The following is a 25,125-nucleotide window of genomic DNA, read 5'->3' on the forward strand; positions in this document are numbered from 1 at the left end:
ACTGGTTACAGCCCAGGAAGCACTGACATGTCTAAATTCCTAAAGGTCATGTGTCATACTTTATGGAACTCTGCTGTTCTTCCAACCTTAGGTCAAAAGCATGGCAAGGGAATCCATTACACAGGGTGTTAAAAGCTACATGTTTAATTTTTATATTTATTAAAAAAATTCTTTTCTATATTATAAAAGAAATATATAATGATAAAGTTTTTGAAAATAAAGTAAATCATAAAGAATAATAGTCCATAATATGGGAAAAACTTTGCTAGTACACTTTGTTGTACTGTCTTCCTGTGTTTTTTCTCTCCAAGTTCGTACATACATTTTTTAAAAAGCAAACTGAAGATTGCAGTGTGTCTATAGCTTATTCTATTCTTTTTAATATTTACCATTATGGTGTATCTATTTTTGCCTCATTAAATATTATTTAAATATGTGATTTTTCAATAGATGCATGCTATTTCTGGATACTGTGGCTGAATCAAGTTTTTCCCACTGTAAATAATACCCCAGTGAATAAGCCTGTTACTTTTACAAATCCATAGATCACTATAAACAGTTTTATACACTTAGTGAAGTAATTATAAAAGTCATTACCTGCATATTTAAATGAGCAATAAGCTTTTCATTGCTTTTATTTCTAGCCTCCAGAGAGAGGATGTCAGGGGAGCGACCACCGTTCAATGCAATTGATAATCGTTCTATCTCTTGTTCTCTTAGCTCAATCTGAAGACATAGAATTGTGCTGTAATTTTAAAAAATCTGTTTCTGAACTGACATGATTAACACTAGACAAACATTTATTTGTATTATACAGCTGACCCTTGAAAGACAAGATAGTTAGGGGCACTAAACCCCCATGCAGTAAAAAATCTACATGTAACTTTTGAATTCCCCAGAACTTAACTACTGTTGATTTTTTGATAGTATACATGATAAAATAGATTAGTATCCACATATGTTTTATGCATTCATGATATATCTTTTTTCTTAAATTTTTTTGATATTTCTGGCTAGGTGGTTTGTCTGAGTTTTTTCAAATTGTCACAAATATCCAAAAATTTTTCCAATATACCTATTGAAAAATATCTCTACATATGTGTACACATGCAGTTCAAATCTGTGTTGTTCAAGGGTCACCTGTACTTCCATTTTTCTTATGTCACACAATATATACAAGAGATTACATTCATATATGCATCCATATATATATGGCATTATGAAATGTATACATGCAGAGCAGACACAAACACATAGAAAATGTTAACATAAGAATTATCAATATAGTTTTTGGAAGTATTGCTATTGAAAAGATTCTTCCCCATGTAATTTTTAGAGATTTCCCCCCTTCTAAGATTGGCCAAAGTTTATATAAAAAGAAGTACTGAGTACAGGAACTGAGTCAGAACAACTTCAGTTCCTGGTGGAATAAACGTAGAATAAATTAATAAATGTAAAACACAAAGAAAAGTGGATTGCTACTGACAGTATTAAAAAGGATAGGAAGCTGGATAATTTAACAAATTGTTCATTATTTAGAAAACAACAGAAGTATAATAAAAAAGATCACTATCAACAATAAATTCACACTTACATTTAAAAATTTGGAAAAACCCATACTTGAAGTTTTAGTTTTAAAAATAATTGAAAATAAACACCAAGCATTTAGTTAAACAATTACACAGGACAGTTTTAGGTATACAAAAATAAATAAAACATGGGCTCTGACTCTCAGGAACACAGATTTATAGGGAAAACTAGCAAATAAACCAATAATTGCTGTATAATATATTGTTAAATAGTAGAATAAAGGGAATGGGTATTTGACACCAAAGTAGTTGAAGGAATAAACTGATTTATTATACATGCTTTATTCATGCCTGTGGGAATTCATGAGGGACTGATCAAATAAAAGTAGTCAAAAAAGATTATAAATGATGCCATGAGGAGAAGGAAGAAGAGATATTCCAGGCAGTGACACAGAACATAAAACAACCTGGCATGTTTGAGGGAACAGAAATATGACCGAACTGTAATGTGTAAGGGAACTAATGGTTGTAGATAGTTAAAGGATTAGTCAGGGACTAATAATGATAAATACTGAGTACTTTGTTATGGAGAAAGATCACTCTGGACTACAGGGTAAATGTTATAAGTATAAAACCAGAGGCAGGGAGACCTATTATAGGAATATAAGAGATGATCAAGGCCTAAAATAAAACAGTGATAGGGTACAGCAGAAGTTAAGTGTAAGAAGTACTGAGAACTGACAGATTATAGTAAGTGGTATGTGAAGGGAAGAGAGTGAGATCTAGAAAGGCTACAGAACGTTGGCTTGGGCAGATGGTGATTCTACCAACCAAAGGAGAGAAGGTAGGAGGAAAACCAAATTTGAGGCAGAAGACAAGAAGTTCAGTACTAAACATATGACTACAAAGAGTCTTCATTCAAGTAGAAATACCCAGTATGATGGGTATATGGACCTTCAGTTTAGCAGAGAAATTTGAAGCAGAGATTGGGAAGTCATCAACATGAAGGTAGGGTTTTAAACCAAGAGAGTGATAAGACCACCCAAGAAAACATACCAGGAAAGGAGAAAGGTTCCAAGACAGAATCCTGGAAAACTAATATTTCAGGTAACAGGCAGAAGAAAAAAATCAAAGAAATTAATGAGGTTTAAAAAAAAAGGAAAATAGTAAGAAAATGAAGTTAGGGAATAGTCTCAGAGAAATTATAAAAAATTCAAATGCTATAGAGTGGGTCAAGAAAATAAAGACTAAAAGTGTTCCTTTGGATCTAGCAATTAATGTCAGTGGTGTCATTAACTAGAGCAATTTATGTAATGTAATAGAGAGCAGAAATCAGACTGCAACAGGTGAAGAAGTAAGCAGGAGGTGAACAAGTACAGAGAAAAGATACTCTTTAGGGAAATTAGCATGAGAAAGGAGAAGATAATCAGCAAGAAAGAGGGGTAGTTAAGAGATTTTTTTAAGGGATGTTAGTAATGACAATAGACCTCATAGAACTGTTGTGAAAATTAAAAGAACAAATAATCGTAAAGTGGCCATATAAGTGTTAAAGAAAGAAAGAATAATTGATTAACACAAGGTGTAAGGAAAAGGGAGGAAATGGGACCAAGAAACTAAGGCAAAAAGACTAATCCTGAAACAGGAAAAACACCACCCTGCCCAGCAAGTTCTGGGAGCCTGAGTGGGAACATTGCTAATTCTAAAGACAAGAGATCAGAAGTTGAGATAGGTTGCTATCCTGAGGAGGAGGGGCTAATAGCCTAGAGAAAGAGCTTGAAGACAACCTGAAATTTGGAATATATGCTGAGGAAAACAGAACAAACTCAAGAAAAAAAAATTTTCTGATAGGCAGCTGAGTGGACTCAACTAAGACTGATAACCACAATAAATTGGTGGTTTCAATCAAAATGGTCAGGATATTTTCTCCAAACACTTTAACCACTTCAGAGATGGTAAAGATTGGTCCAAATATGTTCATAAAGTTAGAAAAAAAGTGATGAAAGTGTGACTACAAATTGAAAAAAATTAATAATATTCAATTTCTGCTTATTTGATATTTTCTTTTTATAAAAAATTTTTATTAAGGTATGATTGATACACACTCTTATGAAGGTTTCACATGAAGAAACAATGTGGTTACTATATTTACCCATATTATCAAGTCCACCCATACCCCAATACAGTCACTGTCCATCAGTGCAGCAAGATTCAGAGATCCACTATGTCCCTTCTCTGTGATACACTGTTCTCCCCGTGATACCCCCACACCATGTGTACTAAACATAATACCCTTCAGTCGCCTTCTCCCTCCCTCCCCACCTGCCCTCCCACATCCCTCCCCTTTGGTAACCACTAGTTCATTCTTGGAGTCTCTGAGTCTGCTGCAATTTTGTTCCGTTTTGCTTCATTGTTACATTCCACAAATGAGGGAAATCATTTGGCATTTGTCTTTCTCCGCCTGGCTTATTTCATTGAGCATAATGTCCTCTAGCTCCATCCATGTTGTTGTAAATGGTAGGATTTGTTTCTTTCTTATGGCTGAATAGTATTTCATTTTATATATGTACCACATCTTCTTTATGCATTCATCTACAGATGGACACTTAGGTTGCTTCCATATCTTGGCTACTGTAAAAAGTGCTGCAACAAACATAGGGGTGCCTATGTCTTTTTGAATCTGAGAAGTTGTATTCTTTGGGTATATTCCAAGGAGTGGGATTCCGGGGTCAAATGGCATTTCTATTTTTAGTTTTTTTGAGGAACCTCCATATTGCTTTCCACAATGGTTGAACTAGCTTACATTCCCACCAGCAGTGTAGGACGGTTCCCCTTTCGCATTTGTTGTTCTTAGTCTTTTAGATGCTGGCCATCCTTACTGGTGTGAGGACATATCTCACTGTGGTTTTAATTTGCATTTCCCTGATGATTTGTGATGTGGAGCATCTTTTCATGTGTCTGTTGACCATCCGAATTTCTTCTTTGGAGAACTGTCTCTTCATATACTCTGCCCATTTGCTAATTGGGTTCTTTGCTTTTGGGTGTTGAGGTGTGTAAGTTCTTTATATATTTTGGATGTTAAACCCCTGTTGGATATGTCATTTACAAATAAATTCTCCCATACTGTAGGATGCCTTTTTGTTTTGTTGATGATGTACTTTGCCATACAAAAACTTTAGTTTGATGTAGTCCCATGAGTTCATTTTTGCTTTTGTTTCCCTTTCTTGAGGAGATGGGTTCAGGAAGAAGTTGCTCATGCTTATATTCAGGAGATGTTTGCCTATGTTGTCTTCTAACAGTTTTATGGTTTCATGACTTACATTCAAGTCTTTAACCCATTTCGAGTTTACTTTTGTGTATGGGGCTAAACAATAATCCAGTTTCATTCTCTTGCATGTAGCTGTCCAGTTTTGCCAACACCAGCTGTTGAAGAGGCTGTCATCTCCCCATTGTATGTCCATGGCTCCTTTATCATATATTAATTGATCATATAAATGGCTGGGTTTATATCAGGGATCTCTAATCTGTTCCATTGGTCTACAGGTATGTTCTGGTGCCAGTACCAAATTGTCTTGATTACTGTGGCTCTGTAGTAGAGCTTGAAGTTGGGGAGTGTAATTCCCCCAGCTTTATCCTTCCTTTTCAGGATTGCTGTGGCTATTCGGGGTCTTTTGTGGTTCCATACGAATTTTAGGACGATTTTCTCTAGTTCGTGAAGAACACTGTTGGTATTTTCATAGGAATTGCATTGAATCTATAGATTGCTTTAGGCAGGATGGCCATTTTGACAATATTAATTCCTCCTATCCATGAGCACGGGATGTGTTCCTATTTATTGGTATCTTCTTTAATTTCTGTCATGAGTGTCTTGTAGTTTTCAGAGTACAGGTCTTTCACTTCCTTGGTTAGGTTTATTCCTAGGTATTTTATTCTTTTTGATGCAATTGTGAATGGAATTGTTTTCCTGATTTCTCTTTCTGCTAGTTCATTGTTAGTGTATAGGAATGCCACAGATTTTTGTGTATTAATTTTATATCCCGCACCTTTGCTGAATTCAGATATTAGATCTAGTAGTTTTGGAGTGGATTCTTTAGGGATTTTTATGTGCAATATCATGTCATCTGCAAACGGGGGGAGTTTAACTTCTTCATTGCCAATCTGGATGCCTTTTATTCCTTTGTGTTGTCTGATTGGTGTCGCTAGGACTTCCAGTACTATGTTGAATAGAAGTGGGGAGAGTGGGCATCCCTGTCTTGGTTCCTGATCTTAAAGGAAAAGCTTTCAGCTTCTCACTGTTAAGTATAATGCTGGCTGTGGGTTTGTCATATATGGCCTTTATTATGTTGAGGTACTTGCCCTCTATACCCATTTTATTGAGAGTTTTTATCATGAATGGATGTTGAATTTTGTCGAATGCTTTTTCAGCATCTATGGAGATGATCATGTGGTTTTTGTCTTTCTTTTTGTTGATGTGGTGGATAATGTTGATGGATTTTCGAATGTTGTACCATCCTTGCATCCCGGGGATGAATCCCACTTGGTCATGGTGTATGATCCTTTTGATGTGTTTTTGAATTCAGTTTGCTAATATTTTGTTGAGTATTTTTGCATCTACATTCATCAGGGATATTGGTCTGTAGTTTTCTTTTTTGGTGGGGTCTTTGCCTGGTTTTGGTATTAGGGTGATGTTGGCTTCATAGAATGAGTTTGGGAGTATTCCCTCATCTTCTATTTTTTGGAATACTTTAAGGAGAATGGGTATTATATTTTCTCTGTATGTCTGATAAAATTCTGAGGTTAATCCATCTGGCCCAGGGGTTTTGTTCTTGGGTAGTTTTTTGATTACCAGTTCAATTTTGTTGCTAGTAATTGGTCTGTTCAGATTTTGTTTCTTCCTTGGTCAGCCCTGGAAGGTTGTATTTTTCTAGAAAGTTGTCCACTTCTAGATTATCCAGTTTGTTAGCATATAATTTTTTATAGTATTTTCTAATAATTCTTTGTATTTCTGTGGTGTCTGTAGTGATTTTTCCTTTCTCATTTCTGATTCTGTTTATGTGTGTAGACTCTCTTTTTTCTTGTTAAGTCTGGCTAGGGGTTTATGTATTTTATTTTCTCGAAGAAACTGTTCTTGCTTTCATTGATTCTTTCTATTGTTTTATTCTTCTCAATTTTATTTATTTCTGCTCTAATCTTTATTATGTCCCTCCTTCTACTGACTTTGGGCCTCATTTTCTCTTCTTTTTCTAGTTTCATTAATTGTGAGTTTAGACTGCTTATATGGGATTGTTCTTCATTCTTGAGTTAAGCCTGTATTGAAACATACTTTCCTCTTAGCACAGCCTTGGCTGCGTCCCACAGATTTTGCAGTGTTGAATTATTGTTGTCATTTGTCTACATATATTGCTTGACCTGTTTTTATTTGGTCATTGCTCCATTGGCTATACAGGAGCATGTTGTGGAGCCTCCATGTGGGATTTTTCATTTTCTTTGTGTAATTTATTTCTAGTTTCATACCTTTGTGGTCTGAGAAAGTGGTTGCTACAATTTCAATCTTTTTGAATTTACTGAGGCTCTTTTTGTGGCCTAGTATATGATCTATTCTTGAAAATGTTCCATGTGCACTCAAGAAGAATGTAAATTCTGTTGCTTTTGGGTACAGAGTTCTGTAGATGTCTGTTAGGTCCATCTGTTCTACTGTGTGGTTCAGTGGCTCTGTCTCTTTACTTATCTTCTGTCTGGTTGATCTGTCCTTTAGAGTGAGGACAGTGTTAAAGTTTCCTAGAATGAATGCATTGCATTCTATTTCCCCTTTTAATTGTTAGTATTTGTTTCACATATGTGGTTGCTCCTGTGTTGGGAACATAGATATTTATAATGGTTATATCTTCTTGTTGGATTGACCCCTTTATCATTATGTAATGCACTTCTTTGTCTCTTGTGACTTTCTGTGTTTTGAAGTCTATTGTGTCTGACACAAGTATTGCAACTCCTGCTTTTTTCTCTGTTAGTTGCAAGAAATATCTTTTTCCATCCCTTCACTTTTAGTGGGTTGTAAGTGAGTGGGTTTAAAGTGAGTCTCTTATAGGCAGCATATAGATCAATCTTGTGTTTTTATCCATTCAGTGACTCTATGGCTTTTGATTGGTGCATTTAGTCCATTTTACATTTAGGGTGATTATTGATAGGTATGTACTTATTGCCACTGCAGGCTTTAGATTCATGGTTACCAAGGGTTCAAGATTAATTTCCTTATAATCTAAGAGTCTAACTTAACTCACTTAGTATGCTTTTACAAACACAATCTAAAGGTTCTTTTCTTTTTCTCCTCCTTCATTCTTTATATATTAGGTATCATATTCTGTATTCTTTGTCTATCCCTTGATTGACTTTGGGGATAGTTAATTTAATTTTGCATTTGCTTAGTAATTAGCTGTTCTACTTTCTTTACTGTGGTTTTATTACCTCTGGTGATAGCCATTAAACCTTATGAACTCTTCCATCTATAGCTTCTGGCATCCCTATAATGTGAATATCGTTCTGTTTGGATTGGTCACACATTTCTCTCAATATTCTTTCATTCTTAGAGATCCTTTTTTCTCTCTTGCCTCAGCTTCTTTGTATTCCTCTTCTCTATTTTCTATTTCATTTATCATCTCCTCCACCATATCCAACCTGCTTTTAATACCCTCCATTGTGCTCTTCAACGATTGGATCTCCGACCAGAATTCATTCCTGAGTTCTTGGATATCTTTCCGTACCCCCATTAGCATGTTGATGTTTTTTATTTTGAACTCCCTTTCAGGAAGAGTCATAAGGTTCGTGTCATTTAAATCTTTCTCTGGAGTTATATTAATTTTACTCTGGACCAGGTTCCTTTGGCAGTTCATATTTGTATATGGTGCCTTCTAGTGTCCAGATGATCTACTCTCTGGAGCTGCTCAGCCCCTGAAGCAATGTCAGGAATAGCAGGGGAGCGGTATTGGTGTCTAGGGGGAAGAAGGAGCTGTTTACTGCTTCCTGGCTTCTATACCTGTCTCCACTGCCTGAACCAGTGGGCCGAGCACACAGGTATAAGCTTTTGTCCCAGAGCAGCCGGATATGGATCCCTGCTTTCCACAAGCAGCTGGAATCTCAGTCTCTCCAGGAATTCTGCCTGTATTAGCTTTCCAACCCTGTTATTATGCCAGTATCATGAAAGCACCATGAAATGTAGGTTTGTGCTCCCAGAGCAGGTCTCTGGAGCTAGGTATTCAGCAGACCCAGGCCTTTCACTCCCTCCCTGCTCCATTTCTCTTCCTCCCGCTAGTGAGCTGGGGTCGGGAAAGCGTTTGGGTCCCACCGGGCCACAGCTTTGGTAGGCTACCCTGGTTCATGAGATCTGTTCTTTTCTCCAGGTGTATGCAGTCTGGCACAGTCCTCTTCCCTGTTGCTCTCTCAGGATTAGTTGCACCAACTACATTTTCTAATTGTACATGGTTGTAGGATGAAGCCTGTCTCTTCTCTCATGCCGCCATCTTCAATCCTCTCTTATTTGATATTTTCAACATGTTTCCAGAGTTAATTTTTTGGTTGACATTATTATAATTCCTTTTCACTCTATTTTTATCCAAATAATCCTCAAAGTACTTTACAAACTTAATAGTTATACTGTTATTTTTGTATTTACATGTGTAGATCACTTCACACCACAAAAATGCAGTCATGTACAGAAAATGAAAACTGTTGTTACCCAATCTGAGCTTCAGTAAGCATACTAAGAGAGTCTGTAGTTATCCAAATAAGAATTTAGCCAAGACACTAACAGAAAGAAAGAATAAAGCTTGTTACGGTTATGACCTAACTGTTTCTATCAGTTCCCCTACTTCCTCAGAGAGCTGTTTTATAAGGTACTAGTGATTGTAGAGAAAACACATAACAAATCAGCAACACAGAAGAATGACTTTAAAGAAAGTTATGTTCAAAATTACAAAATCTATAAAAAGAATAAAAAGATTATTTATAATACTACGATAAAGCACAACACACTTCAACAAAAAACCTCCCAAGATGGAAACAGTAATAAGGTTATAATATTTGGGGAGACAGATGATTCACCTGGAAGAAAAGCACAAAACAAAATGAAACACTACTATCCACACCAATGAATACTGAAGGGACCAGATTGAGGGCTTCTAAAACCATTTAAGCCATTCCAGCTATTAACTCTATTAACAAAATGATGAAAAAGATAAAAGCTGTATAAAAACTCAGTATCAATATTAAGTATAACCCAAATTCTACTCACAATCACAGCATACCCACCTCAATTGTTACTATATAAGTAAATAAAAATCCTACCTGCTTGTTACAGTCTCTCAGTCCATTTTCCATCACTGCTAACTTTTCTTGTAACTGGCAGACTTCCTGTTGAAGTTCCTGAATTCTAAAACACATTTATAATTAATGCCAATATATTTTTGTTAACAAATACAAAATAGTAAGAAATGAAACTAGATGTGTTCTTATAAATTCTCTACTTTGTTTCTCAGTGAGGTATGAGGTGCTGTGCCAAAAGGTTCAAAACCATAACATAGAGTACATCATCTTATAGATTTAATTTTAAAAGAATAGATTAAAAATTTGAGTGGAAAATAATCTGAAACTCAGATACATTATGCCTATTATTGCATTTTGATCCTCAGGACAAACTGTTGAGGTATTGTCAAGTCTTAGGTTCAAGAAACCAATGTTCATAACATTATCAAGTGAAATAACAGACTAAAATATGTTTTCTCACCCTAAATGACCCTGCATCTTCTAATGAATCACTCTGCAATCCTGGAGAGAATTAAAATATTGAGAAATACTACAATATTCCAAGTAACTACAGCAAAAAATCAAGTCCTTTCTAGAGCTTGTTAATTCTAACAGAATCAAGATTTATCCAAATAACCTGAATTCTAAAATGGCCCAATATATTTTTACTATATTAAACTTTGCCAAGCATTAACATAAATATGACATGACTACTTTCACACTGGAAAAATTAAGCCTGAAGCCAAGTCTGTTTTTAAGAGAGATTTTCCAGGGGGTAGAGTAACTGAGGCTGGGCACAGCTTGTCCCTGCTTTTACTGGAACCAACATTTTCTACTGATATAGATTTAGAAGAAGAGTATGTATGCACAAATGACTCTGGATACAAACAAAATATATACGTGCACATTAAAACAAGATAATCAGGAGATTCTTGCCACCGAGATGGTTTGATAGAACAGAAAATTGTCAAGAAGAAAGATGAAGACAGAAAATGATACATATACAGTCTAAAATCTCCTTAAATAATACTAACACATTGTGAAGTCCTGGATTATAACTGTAACAGAAGAGCAAAACACAAAATACTTCACAGTTAAGGTCAGGTAACTGTACAAATTCAGGTATGAAACACTGAATGAGAATAACTGAGCTAAGAGATCCTAATTAGTACCTCACCAAAGTTCTTTTTTAGATTATTATATTGAAATAAAGTAGAAAAACTTCCCCATATTCTCTATATAATCCATAGGATAAAAAATTATCTGCACTAGTTTATTCCGTATTTTTTTTCCTTGGTAAGACCACAGAGGCTTATATTCTCTCACTTCTTTGACCCCCCCTTACAATTTTTCTTTTTTTAAATGGAAGTGTGGTTGACATAAGATATTACATTAGATTTATGTGTACAACATAGTGATTCAAACATTATGTATATTATGAAGTAATCAACATGAAGAATCTAGCTGTCACCATACGAAATTGTTACATATTAACTGTATTCCCTATGCTGTATGTTGTATCTCCATGTCTTATTTATTATATAACTGGAAGTTTGTTAATCCCCTATAATTTTCTTAATGGCATTTTGTGTACTTCTCTTGTCTCAACTTCAGCTACTGGATTGTAAGCTTTTCTAAAGCAGCAACACTATCTTACTCATCTTTACAATCCCAACACTTACATAGTACCTTTCCCAGAGAGCTTAATGAAGTTTTAATGAAAATAATTTATCTGATTCCAATGTGAGGAAATACAAGCATATATAGAGCTAGAGAATTACGAAGCAAGAATTTCAAAGCAAGTTACAAATCCATTCATGTCCATTGGCACTTGACACACATCTGAATTCAAGAGTCCTGTAAAAGACAACTCTGAGTGATGAAGCTGAAGGTCAGTCAAAGCAACTCTCCTGAAGTAGGTTCTAGATGGCACCAAATTGTTTTAAAGCAAATGTGAACAGAAATATCAGATACATGATCTATTTGAAATTAAACTTTCAAAACAAGTAAAAACATTCATCATATCCATAATATATTCAGAAAGTACTTCCTGAGTGCTTTGTGCAATTTTGTGCTAGGCATGAGAAATACAACAGTTAAGGATAAAAGCCCTTCTATCAAGAAATTTACAGTTAATCAACTGATCACTTAACTAAGCCAACAAAAAATTATTTAATGTACCTGTTATCAGCCACTTGCAAGAGGTCTGCAATGTAAGGGTCATCTGGCTGAGGAACTGGGTATGAACTGACTTTAGAGGGGGGGACTGGTTCATCAATTTGCATTCGCTGGCGTCTGAAAGCAATACTTCTTTTCTTGCCACCTAAAAAAAATGTTGTTATTTCAAAAAATTAGGAAGAAACAAAACACTGTCTTTGGATTAAATATTACAGAAAGTTAGTCATTTTTTTTATAAAGTATGTCTCTAGTTCATATTATTTATCAATAAAATATTTTTTCCCTCATCTATAAATACCCACCATGATCCTTAACTAAACAACATATTCCTGAAAGTCTCAAGACACAGTTACAAAACAAGATTTGTTTTCTGTATGCTTAGTATACACCCAAACTTAATCTGTTCCTCCACTACATAGGCAATGGGCTTTGGCAAGATTAATAGTTGAGTGTGCTTTGTGGTATCACTATATTGTGAGCTCAAGAAATCACTGCCAGCAGAAAACTGTCAAATGAGGAGCTTAAGATGTGGTTAAGTAAAATAAACATGCTTATTAATAAATGCTTAATGGGCAGATAACTGAAACCTTACATAACAAAATCAGTATATAGAGCAGCATGTCATCTATATTATAAAATGATGCTATAACCTACATTTGTGGGAGATGTTTTCTTAATTATCTTTAAACTAGCAGAAGGAATTTCTTTTTATGGATGGATAAAACCTATCCTGGTCTAAACTCTATGGATGATTTACCTTTTCCAGCATCTGGCCAAGATTAAACATGTACCTGAAAAACAAACTGATCCTCATGAAAAAAAAACATAACCCACAACTCCGTCTACGTTAGAATCCTAACAAATTTTATATACTCCTAGGTCTTGTTTTGAGGATAAAGAAAATGGGTCAAAAGTATTTAAATGACTTGCTCGTAGTAACATCCCTAAACAAGGTAAACCATTTTCTTCTTCCCTTACCTCTTGGTTTTCCTCCTTGGCTGCTCCTTCTCAGTTTTTTCCAGTACTGTCTTCTTCCACAAGTCCCTTAAATGCTGGCTTCACTAGGATCTGTCTTTGGCACTCTTCTTTCTCATCCCAAGTCTACATAATCTCACTAGATAATTCCTGCCATGTCCACAGCTTCAATTTCCATATTCCAATAACTCCTAAATTTGTATCTCCATCCGGGACCACACTTATGAGAACAGATCTACACGTCCCACTGTATACTAGAAACCTCAATGTAAGTATCGCATGAGTATAGCATATTCAGCACATCCAAAAGGAGACTCCTGATCCATTTCAACATTCTTCATCTTATGAAAGAGTACCATCATCCACCCACTCTTTCACTTGAAACAAATTGCTGTATTTCCTAAGTCTACCACATTAGCCACTAAATTCTAAAGATTACATCTCCTGAATCTCTTTCTTGAATCTCTCCCATTCTTCTCTCAGGAAACCTGATTGTCCTCCCCCTCCAATCTTCTTATTATTTCTGAGATCTTTTCCCACCTTGCTCCACTGTTTCTGTCATGGGCTCATAGTTCCCCACTCCATCTCATTTCCTACCACTTTGAGTTCCACTGATTTTTCCCCTGCTCTGGCCTCTCAATTCCTAATCCCTCAACTCTCATGAGTCCCCTTCTCCACTCAGCTAGAGGCACATAGTAACATGAATATGCTTGGACTTTGTCTCACAACTGTGCCAGCTTCTAGACCTCCAACTCCTTTCTGATATCAATCTTCATTCTTATCAAATTATTATTGGTCTTCATCGTGCTCTTCAATCCTTCAGTTGCTACCTAGCCTCATAATTCAACACTTTCTTATGCCTCACTTACTTCCATAATCTTAGTCCCATGGTTTAGACATCTCAATGACCGTGTCACTAATATTGGAGATTCTTCCACCAACTTTATACCTGGACAACCATCAGCTCTGGATTTGCCCTATAATTTCTTTTCTCTTGCTTAAGAACTACTGAGCTAAAGCTAAAAATACTAAAATAAACTAAGAAATAAGTAAATAATTTCCAAATTCTTTAATGAGTATGGATTACTTTTGTAACTGAAATAATAACAATGATAGTAATAATATGAAAATTTTAAATAAAGATTAAGGAAATGAAACAGGGTATTGGCATTACACTACTTATATTTAAGAAGCTATTATGATATATATTTCTAAGTACATGTATAAAATACTACCTGAGTCTTCAGAATTAAATCTACAAGTTTATATGACTATTCAAATACATCTTTGCAAATACTGAAGTCTGAGCATCAAAACCCAAAACCCTATTTCAGTTAACGGTTTTAATATCTTTAAAAGATTAGATATGTATAATTCATTTTGAGAAAATATAGACTTACCTGGAGTCTGTACTACAGCATGCAAATTCTTTTCTTGAAGTTGTTGAATTTTTTCATTTTTAGCTTTGCTTTCTTTCTCCAAAAGTTTGAGTTTATGAACATACTGGTTATTTAGAAATTGCAGATCAGCTGCCTCACGTGTACATGTCTTCAATGCAATTTTCAACTCTTAAAATGAAAAAGATTCAAAGACTATTTGATAGATCAAGAAGCTCAGAAATTCTTCCTTTTCACAAAATAGAAAAATTCACATTAATTTGAAAGGCTCCATCTGATTCATAATTCATGCTTTGCTTAAAAGGCTATTACCTTCTCTTATCACTGGTAACAAAACTGCAAATAAGTCAGTAAACACAAAAAGGAATTCTACTTGTCTTTTACCATATGAGCCTAATATAAAGCATGGCTTTTGATCTAATCCAAGAAACTGTGTATGAAGCTAAGGGATTATGAATTCATGTCAGGTATTAGATAGGGCTTTCTACTGAATATAAGAATTTATAATAAGACAGCCATATAATTACTCTTTGCCAGTACCTTTGAAATCATTTTATTCTACCTTTCAGTTCAAACACAGGGTATTAAAGAATCAGAATGATACATGGCTTTCACCTCACTTTTCTCCTCTCATTTTCAGTAAGGGAAAAACAAAATTTTTTCAAGAGCATTTCTTCAGTTCCAGTATTTAACATTTTCTATAGCAATTTTAATTCTAAAATTTAATCTACTTATAGTGATGGTGAAGATAGTTATAGAATGCAAATTAATTTTTCTTCTTTGGAACTTTTCAACACACCATACAGTATTTCAAGAGCTGTTAGCAGGCAGACTGTCACACATTTTCCAAACAATAGTTCTAAAATTAGGCTAGCCTCTCCTACATATAAAACAAAAAGGGCAAAAATATTGCATTTTAAAAATCAGAAAACTTTACCTTTAATGCGTTGGCCTGAGTGTTCTCTCAGTTTCATTAATTCCAGATATAATTCATTATTTTCCCTGATCAATTTTGCATTTTCAAGCTTATAAGGTTCCAAAACAAAATCAAAATTGGCACTTTCTTTTTCAGCTTTCACGGCAGATAATTTTGATTTACGAAGACTTTCTGTTGTATGAACTAGGTCACTAAAATTAAGGAAAAGAAAATGTAAATACAAGGAAACATTCAATTAACTTCTAGTAACTAAAGAGGTGTATTTCTAAAAAAACTTAAAATTAAGTGTTAATGCTAAATGAGCTCAAATCTAAAAACAAACAAAAACATGAGATCTTTCAATGTCGCAAGGAACTGATCAAAACTTCTCAAAGCAAGATCAATTAAAAGTTATGAAACACAGACACATAGTTAGAATCATCTTTCAATCTGCCCTCTTGCTATCCCCAAAGTCCAATTAGTCACCTGATTCTGTGGATCCATGAGACTTAATTGTTCATTCAGCAAATATTCACTGAATGCCTGCTATATGCTAAGAGCCAGGGACACAACAAATAAGAATGATTTCTTTACCTATAAGAGCAAGACCAGTGAAATATTCACTCCATCAATATTTACTGAGCAAGGAGCACAATAAAGAACCCCTCATCATGGAGCTTATATTCAACTGACAGTTTGCCAAAAGTTATAATGCTATGTGATAAACTCAGTAATATTTCAGTGCCAACCTAGGTACAGCAGTCAAAACAGTCGGTCTTTAATCTCATGGACTTTACACTCTAAAGGAAAGACAAAAACAAGTGATCAACAATAATAAGTAGTTAAGGCAACATGTAGCAGATGTAACAGAGTCCTGCAATCCACAGAGCTGACAGGCCTAAGGGCAAAGCAGGAGGGAAAGGAGAAAGGGACTTTATAGCAGATAGAACAGCAAAATGGAGGGGTCAATGGGGAGCATGTATATGTTTAGGGAGCTTCGAGGGGTTCAGTACATGGGAGATGAAGTGGTAGGAGTAGAAAATCACTGTGGAAAAGGTTCCTTAGAAAGTTCCTTAGAAAGTTAAACATACTTCTATCCTATAATTCCGAATTGCAGATCTAGAACTAGGTCATGAAAGGTTTTGGAGGCCATACTATAGACCACAAAATGTTTCATCCATTACCTCCTTTTCATCATCCTTACTCGTAGTCCTACTGCAAAAGCATCTTAAGTAATTTCCCTACTCCAGACTCGAATCACTGTACTGGAACTCAGGTGGAAAGCACAAGTCAAAAAGAAGTTTTTAGCTAATTTAACATTAACAGCTCAAGTAACCACAAACCACATATTAGAGAACCATCATTAACATAACAGTAATTAGAGCCAGTGAGTGAGGCAGACACAGAAATCCCAACTGTATCAGGAAACTTAACAAAAATTTATAATCCTACTCACAAAGAAAACCCTCAGAAATGTTTACTCCTAACAGTATAGTGTGAATGGTGACCCTCCAACCAATGTGGAGCTCCTGAACTGATGACAGAGGAGTAGGATTTAAGAAGAATAGATGGAAATAAAAAGAAATAAAAGGCATCCAGATTGGTAAAGAAGAAGTCAAAGTGTCACTGCTTGCAGATGACATGATATTGTACATAAAAAACCCTAAGGAATCCACCCCAAAACTACTAGAACTAATATCTGAATTCAACAAAGTTGCAGGATACCAAATTAAGACACAGAAATCTGTTGCATTCCTATACACTAACAATGAACTAGCAGAAAGAGAAATCAGGAAAACAATTCCATTTACAATTGCATCAAAAAGAATAAATACAAGAAAAAAAATAAAATGCCTAGGAATAAACCTAATCAAGGAAGTGAAAGACCTTTACCCTGAAAACTACAAGACACTCATGAGAGAAAATAAAGAAGATACCAATAAATGGAAACACACCCTGTGCTTATAGGAATGAGTTACATGGTTTCATGACTTAAATTCAGGTCTTTGAAGGTAATTCAAAGGTATCAAAATTCAGGATTGGAAGACTTAATATTGACAAAATGGCCATCCTGCCTAAAACAAACTACATATTCAATGCAATCCCTATCAAAATGCCAACAGCAATCTTCAGTGAACTAGAGCAAATATAGTTCTATATTCATATGGAACCACAAAAGACGCCAAATAGCCAAAGCAATCCTGAGAACGAAGAATAAAGCTGGGCGGATTACACTTCCCGATTTCAAGCTCTACTACAAAACCACAGTAATCAAGACAAGTTGGTACTGGCACAAGAACAGAGCCATAGACCAATGGAACAGACTAGAGAGCCTGATATAAACCCAAGCACATATGGTCAATTAATATATGATAAATGAGCCAAGGGCACACAGTAGGGGAAATGACAGCCTGTTCAACAACGGGTGTTGGCAAAACTGGACATCTACGTGCAAGAGAATGAAACTGGATTACTGTCTAACCCTACACACAAAAGTAAACTGGAAATGGATCAAAGACCTGAATGTAAGTCATGAAACCACAAAACTCTTAGAAGACAACACAGGCAAAAATCTCCTGACTAAAAACATGAGCAACTTTTTCCTTAACCTATCTCCTCGAGCAAGGAAAACAAAAGGAAAAATGTACACATGGGACTACATCAAACTTAAAAGGACAGCATCAGTAGAACAAAAAGACAGCCTACAGTATGGGAGAATATCCGACATATCCGACAAGGGGTTAACATCCAAAATATATAAAGAACACGCCTCAACAACCAAAAAGCAAACAACCCGATTAAAAAATGGGCAGAGGATATGAACAGACAATTCTCCAAAGAAGAAATTCAGATGGCCAAAAGGCACATGAAAAGATGTTCCACATTGCTAGTTATCAGCGAAATGCAAATAAAAACCACAATGAGATTTCACCTCACACCAGTTAGGATGGTCAACATAGAAAAGACTAGGAACAACAAATGCTGGCAAGGATGCAGTGAAACAGGAACCCTCCTACACTACCGGTGGGAATGTAAGCTAGTTCAACCATTGTGCAAAGCCATATGGAGGTTCCTCAAAAAACTAAAAATAGAAATACCATTCAACAGAGGGATTCCACTTCTAGGAATTTACCCAAAGAATACAAGTTCTCAGATTCAAAAATAAATATACACCCCTATGTTTGCTGCAGCACTATTTACAAAGCAAAGATTTGGAAGCAACCTAAGTGTCCATCAGTAGATGAATGAATAAAGAAGATGTAGTACATATACACAATGGAATATTATTCAACCATACGAAAGAAACAAATCATACGATTTGCATCAACATGGATGGAGCTAGAGGGTATTATGCTCAGTGAAATAAGACAGGCAGAGAAAGACAAGTACCAAGTGATTTCCCTCATTTGTAGAGCATAACAACGAAGCAAAACTGAAGGAACAAAACAGCAGCAGACTCACAGACTCCAAGAAGGGACTAGCAATTACCAAAGGGGAAGGGTGGGGGAGGGCAGGTGGGGAGGGAGGGAGAAGGGGATTGAGGGCTATTATGTTTAGTACACATGGTGTGGGTGGTCACAGGGAAAACAGTGTAGCACAGAGAAGGCAAACAGTGACTGTGGCTGACGGACAATGACTGCGATGGGGCATGGATTGGGAGAATGTCATAACCACATTGCTTTTCCTGTGAAACCTTCATAAGAGTGTATATCAATAATACCTTAGTATAAAAAAATAAATTAAAAAAAGTAAAAAATAAACATAAAATTTAAAGTACTTTGAAAAAAAAGAATAGATGAACTTCAGATGATTTAAGGTCTTTTAAAAAAACTATCCATTTATTTACTGAAGCATGAAGTTTAATCAGAAACTTGGTAAATGACGTTAAGGATCATACAGGTTTAGAACCATATATCTGTTTTACCTGAAAAGTTTTTCTACTAAAGGTAAACATTCCACTGTCAGTGTCTGGCGATATCCCAACTGATCCAATCTTTTCCTAATGTTAATATACTTTCTTTCTGCAGCTGTAGTCATCTTTTCTTCCAAAGCTAGTTTCATTTACTCCCCCAAATTAAAGTCCTAAAAGAAAAGAGTGAAACATTATTCTACTATTACAGCTATTTAAGAAGAAATCATTTTTTAACATGAAAAAATTATTTTGTTTCTCTTCATATAGGCAATCTTCTGGAATATTGACATAGAATCCAATAAATGATATTCATGTTGCTCCTATAAAAGAAGTATCTCTTCATAAACCCAGAAGTAAAAGTTAAAACAACAAAGTTTCTAAAAGAAAATAAAGAAGAATATTTTCGGGGGCGGAGCCAAGATGGTGGCGTGAGGACAGTGGGAATCTCCTCCCAGAAACATATATATTTTTGAAAATACAACAAATACAACTAATCCTAAAAGAGAGACCAGAAGACACAGGACAACAGCCAGACTACATCCACACGTGCGAGAGCCCAGCGCCTGGTGAAAGGGTTCCTGTGTGGTGACCTCCAATGAGTTCTACACAATGGCATAAAGGGCATATCAAAGTGTGGGCAAAGGGTCTGTTTGTGTTTATGCAGAGGATCAAAGCCTAATTTGGCTACCCAGAAAATGAACTAAGATACGATATGAAGAACTTCTAACATCAGCACTCTCTGGAAGAGTCATACCAGAAGATGATCATCAAAAAACCTCAACAAAGATCCAGGCGCTGCTACAGTTGTAGCTGCATTCATCCCACCGGCTCCTGGACTTGCCATGGGAATGAAGAAGGAGATATCTAAGCTGGCCTGTGCATACAGTAAAACAACAAATTTGACTGGATCTATACTGTTGGAACTCAACCAAGAATTAGGAGAAGTGCAAGTTGTAGTGCTCCAAAATCTTACAACTACAGACTATCTACTGTTAAAAGAACAAGAACATATGGGATGCGAACAGTTCCCAGGAATGGGTTGTTTTAATTTGTCTGATTTCTCTCAGACTGTTCAAGTACAGTTGGACAATATCCATCATATCATAGATAAATTTTCACAAATGCCTAGGGTGCCTAAGTGGTTTTCTTGGTTTCACTGGAGATGGCTGGTAATTATAGGTCTGCTTTGGTTATGTAACTGTATTCCTATTATGTTAATGTGTGTGCACAATTTAATTAGTAGTTTAAAACCTATACATGCTTAAGTTACTCTACAAGAAGATATGTCAAAGAAATAATCAATCTTCCCATGTTTTCTTCCATCTGCTACTTCTATAGCTTTTCTTCTTCCTTCCTAATTACAAACCTTAAATAGAATTCGTGCCTCATATCGAATTTACTGAGTATCATAATTCTTCCAAGTGGTAAAGATACCTCAAGACAAATGCTGGGCATAAAAGCCACAGGGCATAAATCTGCAAAGAAGTAAAAAGCTAACCTTTTCAAAGAATATTGCTTCTCTCTCACTTACCAACTTTACATTTCCCTGTATGGCCCCGGAAGATGACTGGTTAGCCAGAGACGGGTAGATTCCTCAAGGGAGGAACAACCTAAGACAGGCACAGTCGCAGGGGGGCCATCAGGTGAGAAATTGGGGATCAACAGAGGTGAGGCTTAGAACCTCACCCCCGTTTTGAGAGAAATCTTCTGCATCCGTGGATGTTTTATTGCCCTTGTCTAGCTTGGATTAACACTTAGTCTACAGGCACACACCTGATCATCTACATTTGCTCTCTTACAACACTAAACTATGTTTTCTACCTTTATCTTGCATCTACCTACCACTTCAGCATTTTATTAAAAATAATAATAATAATAAGGGAGAAATGTGGGATTCGCATATAAATCAAGTATAAAAATCAAACGAATATTCATTTTTGACCTGATTGTTTTTAGTTCATAATGCGTGATCAAAACCAAAAGTTTCTGTGATGACTGCCCTTGTACTGTTCACCATGTAAGAACTTATTCACTATGTAAGAATTTGTTCACCATGTAAGAACTTGTTTGCTATGCTTCAGAAGATTGGAGACTAATGAGAATTAGGCTTGGGATGGATTAATGATTGTGCATTGAGCATTGAGTCCCCTATACAGAATTTTATTGTTGTTAACAACCATTTGATCAATAAATATGAGAGATACCCTCTCAAAAAAAAAAAAAGAATATTTTCCCAGACAGGTAGGCAGAGAAGCCTCTTTTAAAAACACTAAATATAAAAGAAAAACTGGATAAATTAGATTTCATCAAATTAAAAACGTCTGCTCACTGAAATACTCCATTAAGAAAACAAACAAAAAAGGGTGGGGGATGGAGGATTCAAGATGGTGGTGTGAGGAGATAGAAAATTCCTCCCAAAACCACATATAGGTGAAAATACAGTTAATACAGCTAGCCCTAAAACAGCAACAGGAAAGAAGGCTACACAAGACTGCATACAGACCTCAAGGACAGAGCGGACATCACAAAACAGGGTAACATAGGAAAGCCTTGATCCGGCGGGACCCAAGACCTTCCCCCACCCTAGCTCACTGGTGGGAGGAAGAGAAACGGAGTGGGGAGGGGATGGAAGCCTAGAACTGTTGAACACCCAGGCCTGGAGGTTTGCTTTGGAACACAAACCTACATGGTGAGGTGCTCTAGAGGTTGGTGGGGTTGGGGAGCTGGACAGGTGGAGTGCTTGAGAGACTGAGATTCCGGCCATTTGTGGAGGATGGGGATTCACATCCAGCCACTCTGGGACAAAGGAAAGGCAGGCGGTCTGAGAGGCTTCTAGCAGTGAGAGGGCTGCTGAAGGGGAGGGGTTTGCATGGAGCTTGCTATGTGGGAGAAGGGATAGGTGGACAAGTTTAGGTGCGCTCTGCCCAATGGGCTGGGAGCTTTGAGGAGCTTCAGGCGCTCTATCCCCCTGGCTGCCTGGTCAGTTCTGAGGCCCCAAACTGTAACACGCAGCCTGCTGCACCTTCCTCCTGCCATGCCGGCACCTGCTCGCAAACTGGTAGTCACTGCACTGGCATCAGGCCACCAGAGGGAGGCCCCGCCTACAAGAGCTAGAGACGCCACTTTACACCTGTGTGCTCGGCCCACTGGCTCTGATACTGGAGACAGGCAGTGCAGCCGGGAATCAGGAAACAGGTCTTTCCTCACTACAGGTACCAGCACCACTCCCTTACAACCCCCAACCTCTATGGGCTGAGCAGCTCCAGAGACAAGAGTTTCTGGACACCAGAGGGCACAACAAAGAATTATGAAACGTCAAAGGCACCTGGTTCAGCCCAAAATCTCACAAACCCCAGAAAAAGGGCCAAATTAAAGTGAACTCACCGATCTTCCTGAAAGAGAGTTTAAAATAAAAATCATAAACATGTTTAGGAGGTACAGAAAAATATTCAAGAACTCAGGGATGAATTTAAGATGGAGATTCAATCATTAAGAAATTCCATATATGAAATGAAACATACAATGAAGGGATTTAAAAGATTAGATGTAGTAGAAGAGATGATACATGTAATAAAATTTAAAGAGGAATACAGAGAAGCTATGGCACAGATAGAAAAAAGGATCTCTAAGAACGAAAGAATACTGAGAGAACTGTGACCAATCCAAACAGAACAATATCTGCATTATAGGGGTACCAGGAGAAGAGAGAGAAAAAGGGATAGAAAGTATCTTTGAGGAGGTAATTGATGAAAACTCCCCCAATCTGGGGAAGGACATAGTCTCTCAAGCTATGGAGGTGCAAAGATCTCCCAACACAAGGGACCCAAGGAAGACAACATCAAGACATATAATAATTAAAACGGCAAAGATCAAGGATAAAGATAGACTTTTAAAAGCAGCTAGAGAGAGAGAAAGATCACATACAAAGGAAAGCCCACCAGGCTATCATCAGACTTCTCGGCAGACTTATCATATGACCTTACTGGCCAGAAGAGAGTGGCATGATATATTAATGCAATGAAGCTGAAGAGCCTTGAACCAAGATGACTCTACCTGGCAAGGTTATTATTTAAAATTGAAGAGGGATTAAACAATTTTCAGATAAGTAAAAGCTGAGAGAATTTACCTCCCACAAACCACCTCTACAGTGCAGTTTGAAGGGACTGCTATAGATGGAAGTGTTCCTGAGGCTAAATAGATGTCACCAGGGGAAATAAAGCCACAGTAAAGTACAATGATTTATTACTAAGCAGATGCAAAATCAAATCAACTACTCAAAAAGTCAATCAAGGGATAGACAAAGAGTACAGAACATACCTAACATATAAAGAATGGAGGAGGAAGAAAAAGGAGGGAAAAAAACGAACCTTTAGGTTGTGTTTGTGATAGCATATGAAGTGAGTTTAATTAGACTGTTAGATACTAAGGAAATTACCCTTGAACCTTTGGTAACCACGAATCTAAAGGCTGCAATGGTAGTAAGTACATACCTACAGATAATCACCCTAAATGTAAATGGACTGAAGGCACCAATCAAAAGACGTAGAGTAATAGAATGGATAAAAAAGCAAGAACCATCTATATGCTGCCTACAAGAGAGTCACTTCAAACCCAAAGACATACACAGACTGAAAGTAAAGGGATGGAAAGAGATATTTCATGCAACTAGTAGGGAGAAAAAAGCAGGAGTTGCAGTACTTGTATGAGACAAATTAGACTTCATAACAAAGAAAGTCACAAGAGACAAAGAAGGAAATTACGTAATGGTAAAGGGGTCAGTCCAACAAGAGGATATAACTATTATAAATATCTATGCACCCAAAACAGGATCACCTACATGTGTGAAACAAATACTAACAGAATTAAAAGGGGAAATAGAATGCAGTACATTCATTTTAGGAGACTTCAACACACCACTCACTACAAAGGACAGATCAACCAGATAGAAAATAAGTAAGGACACAGAGATACTGAACAATGTATTAGAACAGATGGACCTAATGGACATCTACAGAACACTTCATCCAAAAGCAACAGGATACATTTTCTTCCCAAATGCCCATGGAACATTTTAAAGAATAGATCATACATACTAGGCCACAAAAAAGAGCCTCAGTAAATTTAAAAAGACTGAAATTGTACCAACCAACTTCTCAGATCACAAAGGTATGAAACTAGAAACAAATTACAGAAAGAAAATGAAAAAGCCCACAAACACATGGAGACTTAATAACATGCACCTAAATAATCAATGGATCAATGACCAAATAAAAACAGAGATCAAGCAATATATGAAGACAATTGACAACAATTCAACATCTCAAAATATGTGGGATGCAGCGAACGCCGTACTAAGAGGGAAGTATATTGCAAAACAGGCCTACCTCAGGAAAAAAGAACAATCCCAAATGAACAGTCCAAACAAAAAATTAATGAAACTAGGAAAGAAAGAACAAAGGAAACACAAAAGTCAGTAGACAGAGGGACATAATAAAGATTAGGGCATAAATAAATAAAATCGGGAAGAATAAAACAATAGAAAGATTCAATGAAAGCAGAAGCTGGTTCTTTGAGAAAATAAGCAAAATAGACAAAATCGTAGCCAGACTTACCAAGAAAAAAAAAGAGTCTACACACATACAGAATCAGAAATGAGAAAGGAAAAATCACTACGGACACCACAGCAATACAAAGAATTATGAGAGAATACTATGAAAAATTATATGCAAAGAAACTGTATAACCTAGAAGAAGAAATGGACAACTTTCTAGAAAAATACAACCTTCCAAAGCTGACCCAGGAAGAAACAGAAAATCTGAATAGACCAATTACTAGCAAGGAAATTGAATTGGTAATCAAAAAAACTACCTAAGAACAAAACACCTGTCCAGATGGTTTCACTGGTGAATTTTATCAAACATTTAG

The 25,125-nt window shown here is 36.3% G+C and overlaps 1 protein-coding gene across 4 annotated transcripts in view; it reads right to left on the reverse strand.

Annotated features, from left to right (window-relative positions):
* Positions 1 to 25,125, reverse strand: part of CEP135 (centrosomal protein 135) — a 114,535-nt gene that overhangs the window by 84,241 nt on the left and 5,169 nt on the right. For all 4 annotated transcript variants that reach the window (XM_037018724.2, XM_037018723.2, XM_037018722.2 and 1 more), the window contains 6 exons: positions 19,213 to 19,370; positions 15,309 to 15,499; positions 14,375 to 14,542; positions 12,003 to 12,144; positions 9,864 to 9,948; positions 598 to 726 (listed from right to left, as the gene is read on the reverse strand). In XM_037018724.2, coding sequence (XP_036874619.1) covers positions 598 to 726; positions 9,864 to 9,948; positions 12,003 to 12,144; positions 14,375 to 14,542; positions 15,309 to 15,499; positions 19,213 to 19,349 — 852 coding nt within the window. In that variant the 5' untranslated portion in view covers positions 19,350 to 19,370. The remainder of the gene's footprint in view (positions 1 to 597; positions 727 to 9,863; positions 9,949 to 12,002; positions 12,145 to 14,374; positions 14,543 to 15,308; positions 15,500 to 19,212; positions 19,371 to 25,125) is intronic.

This window comes from Manis javanica, chromosome 5 (genome assembly GCF_040802235.1).
Source record: "Manis javanica isolate MJ-LG chromosome 5, MJ_LKY, whole genome shotgun sequence".
NCBI lineage: Eukaryota > Metazoa > Chordata > Mammalia > Pholidota > Manidae > Manis > Manis javanica.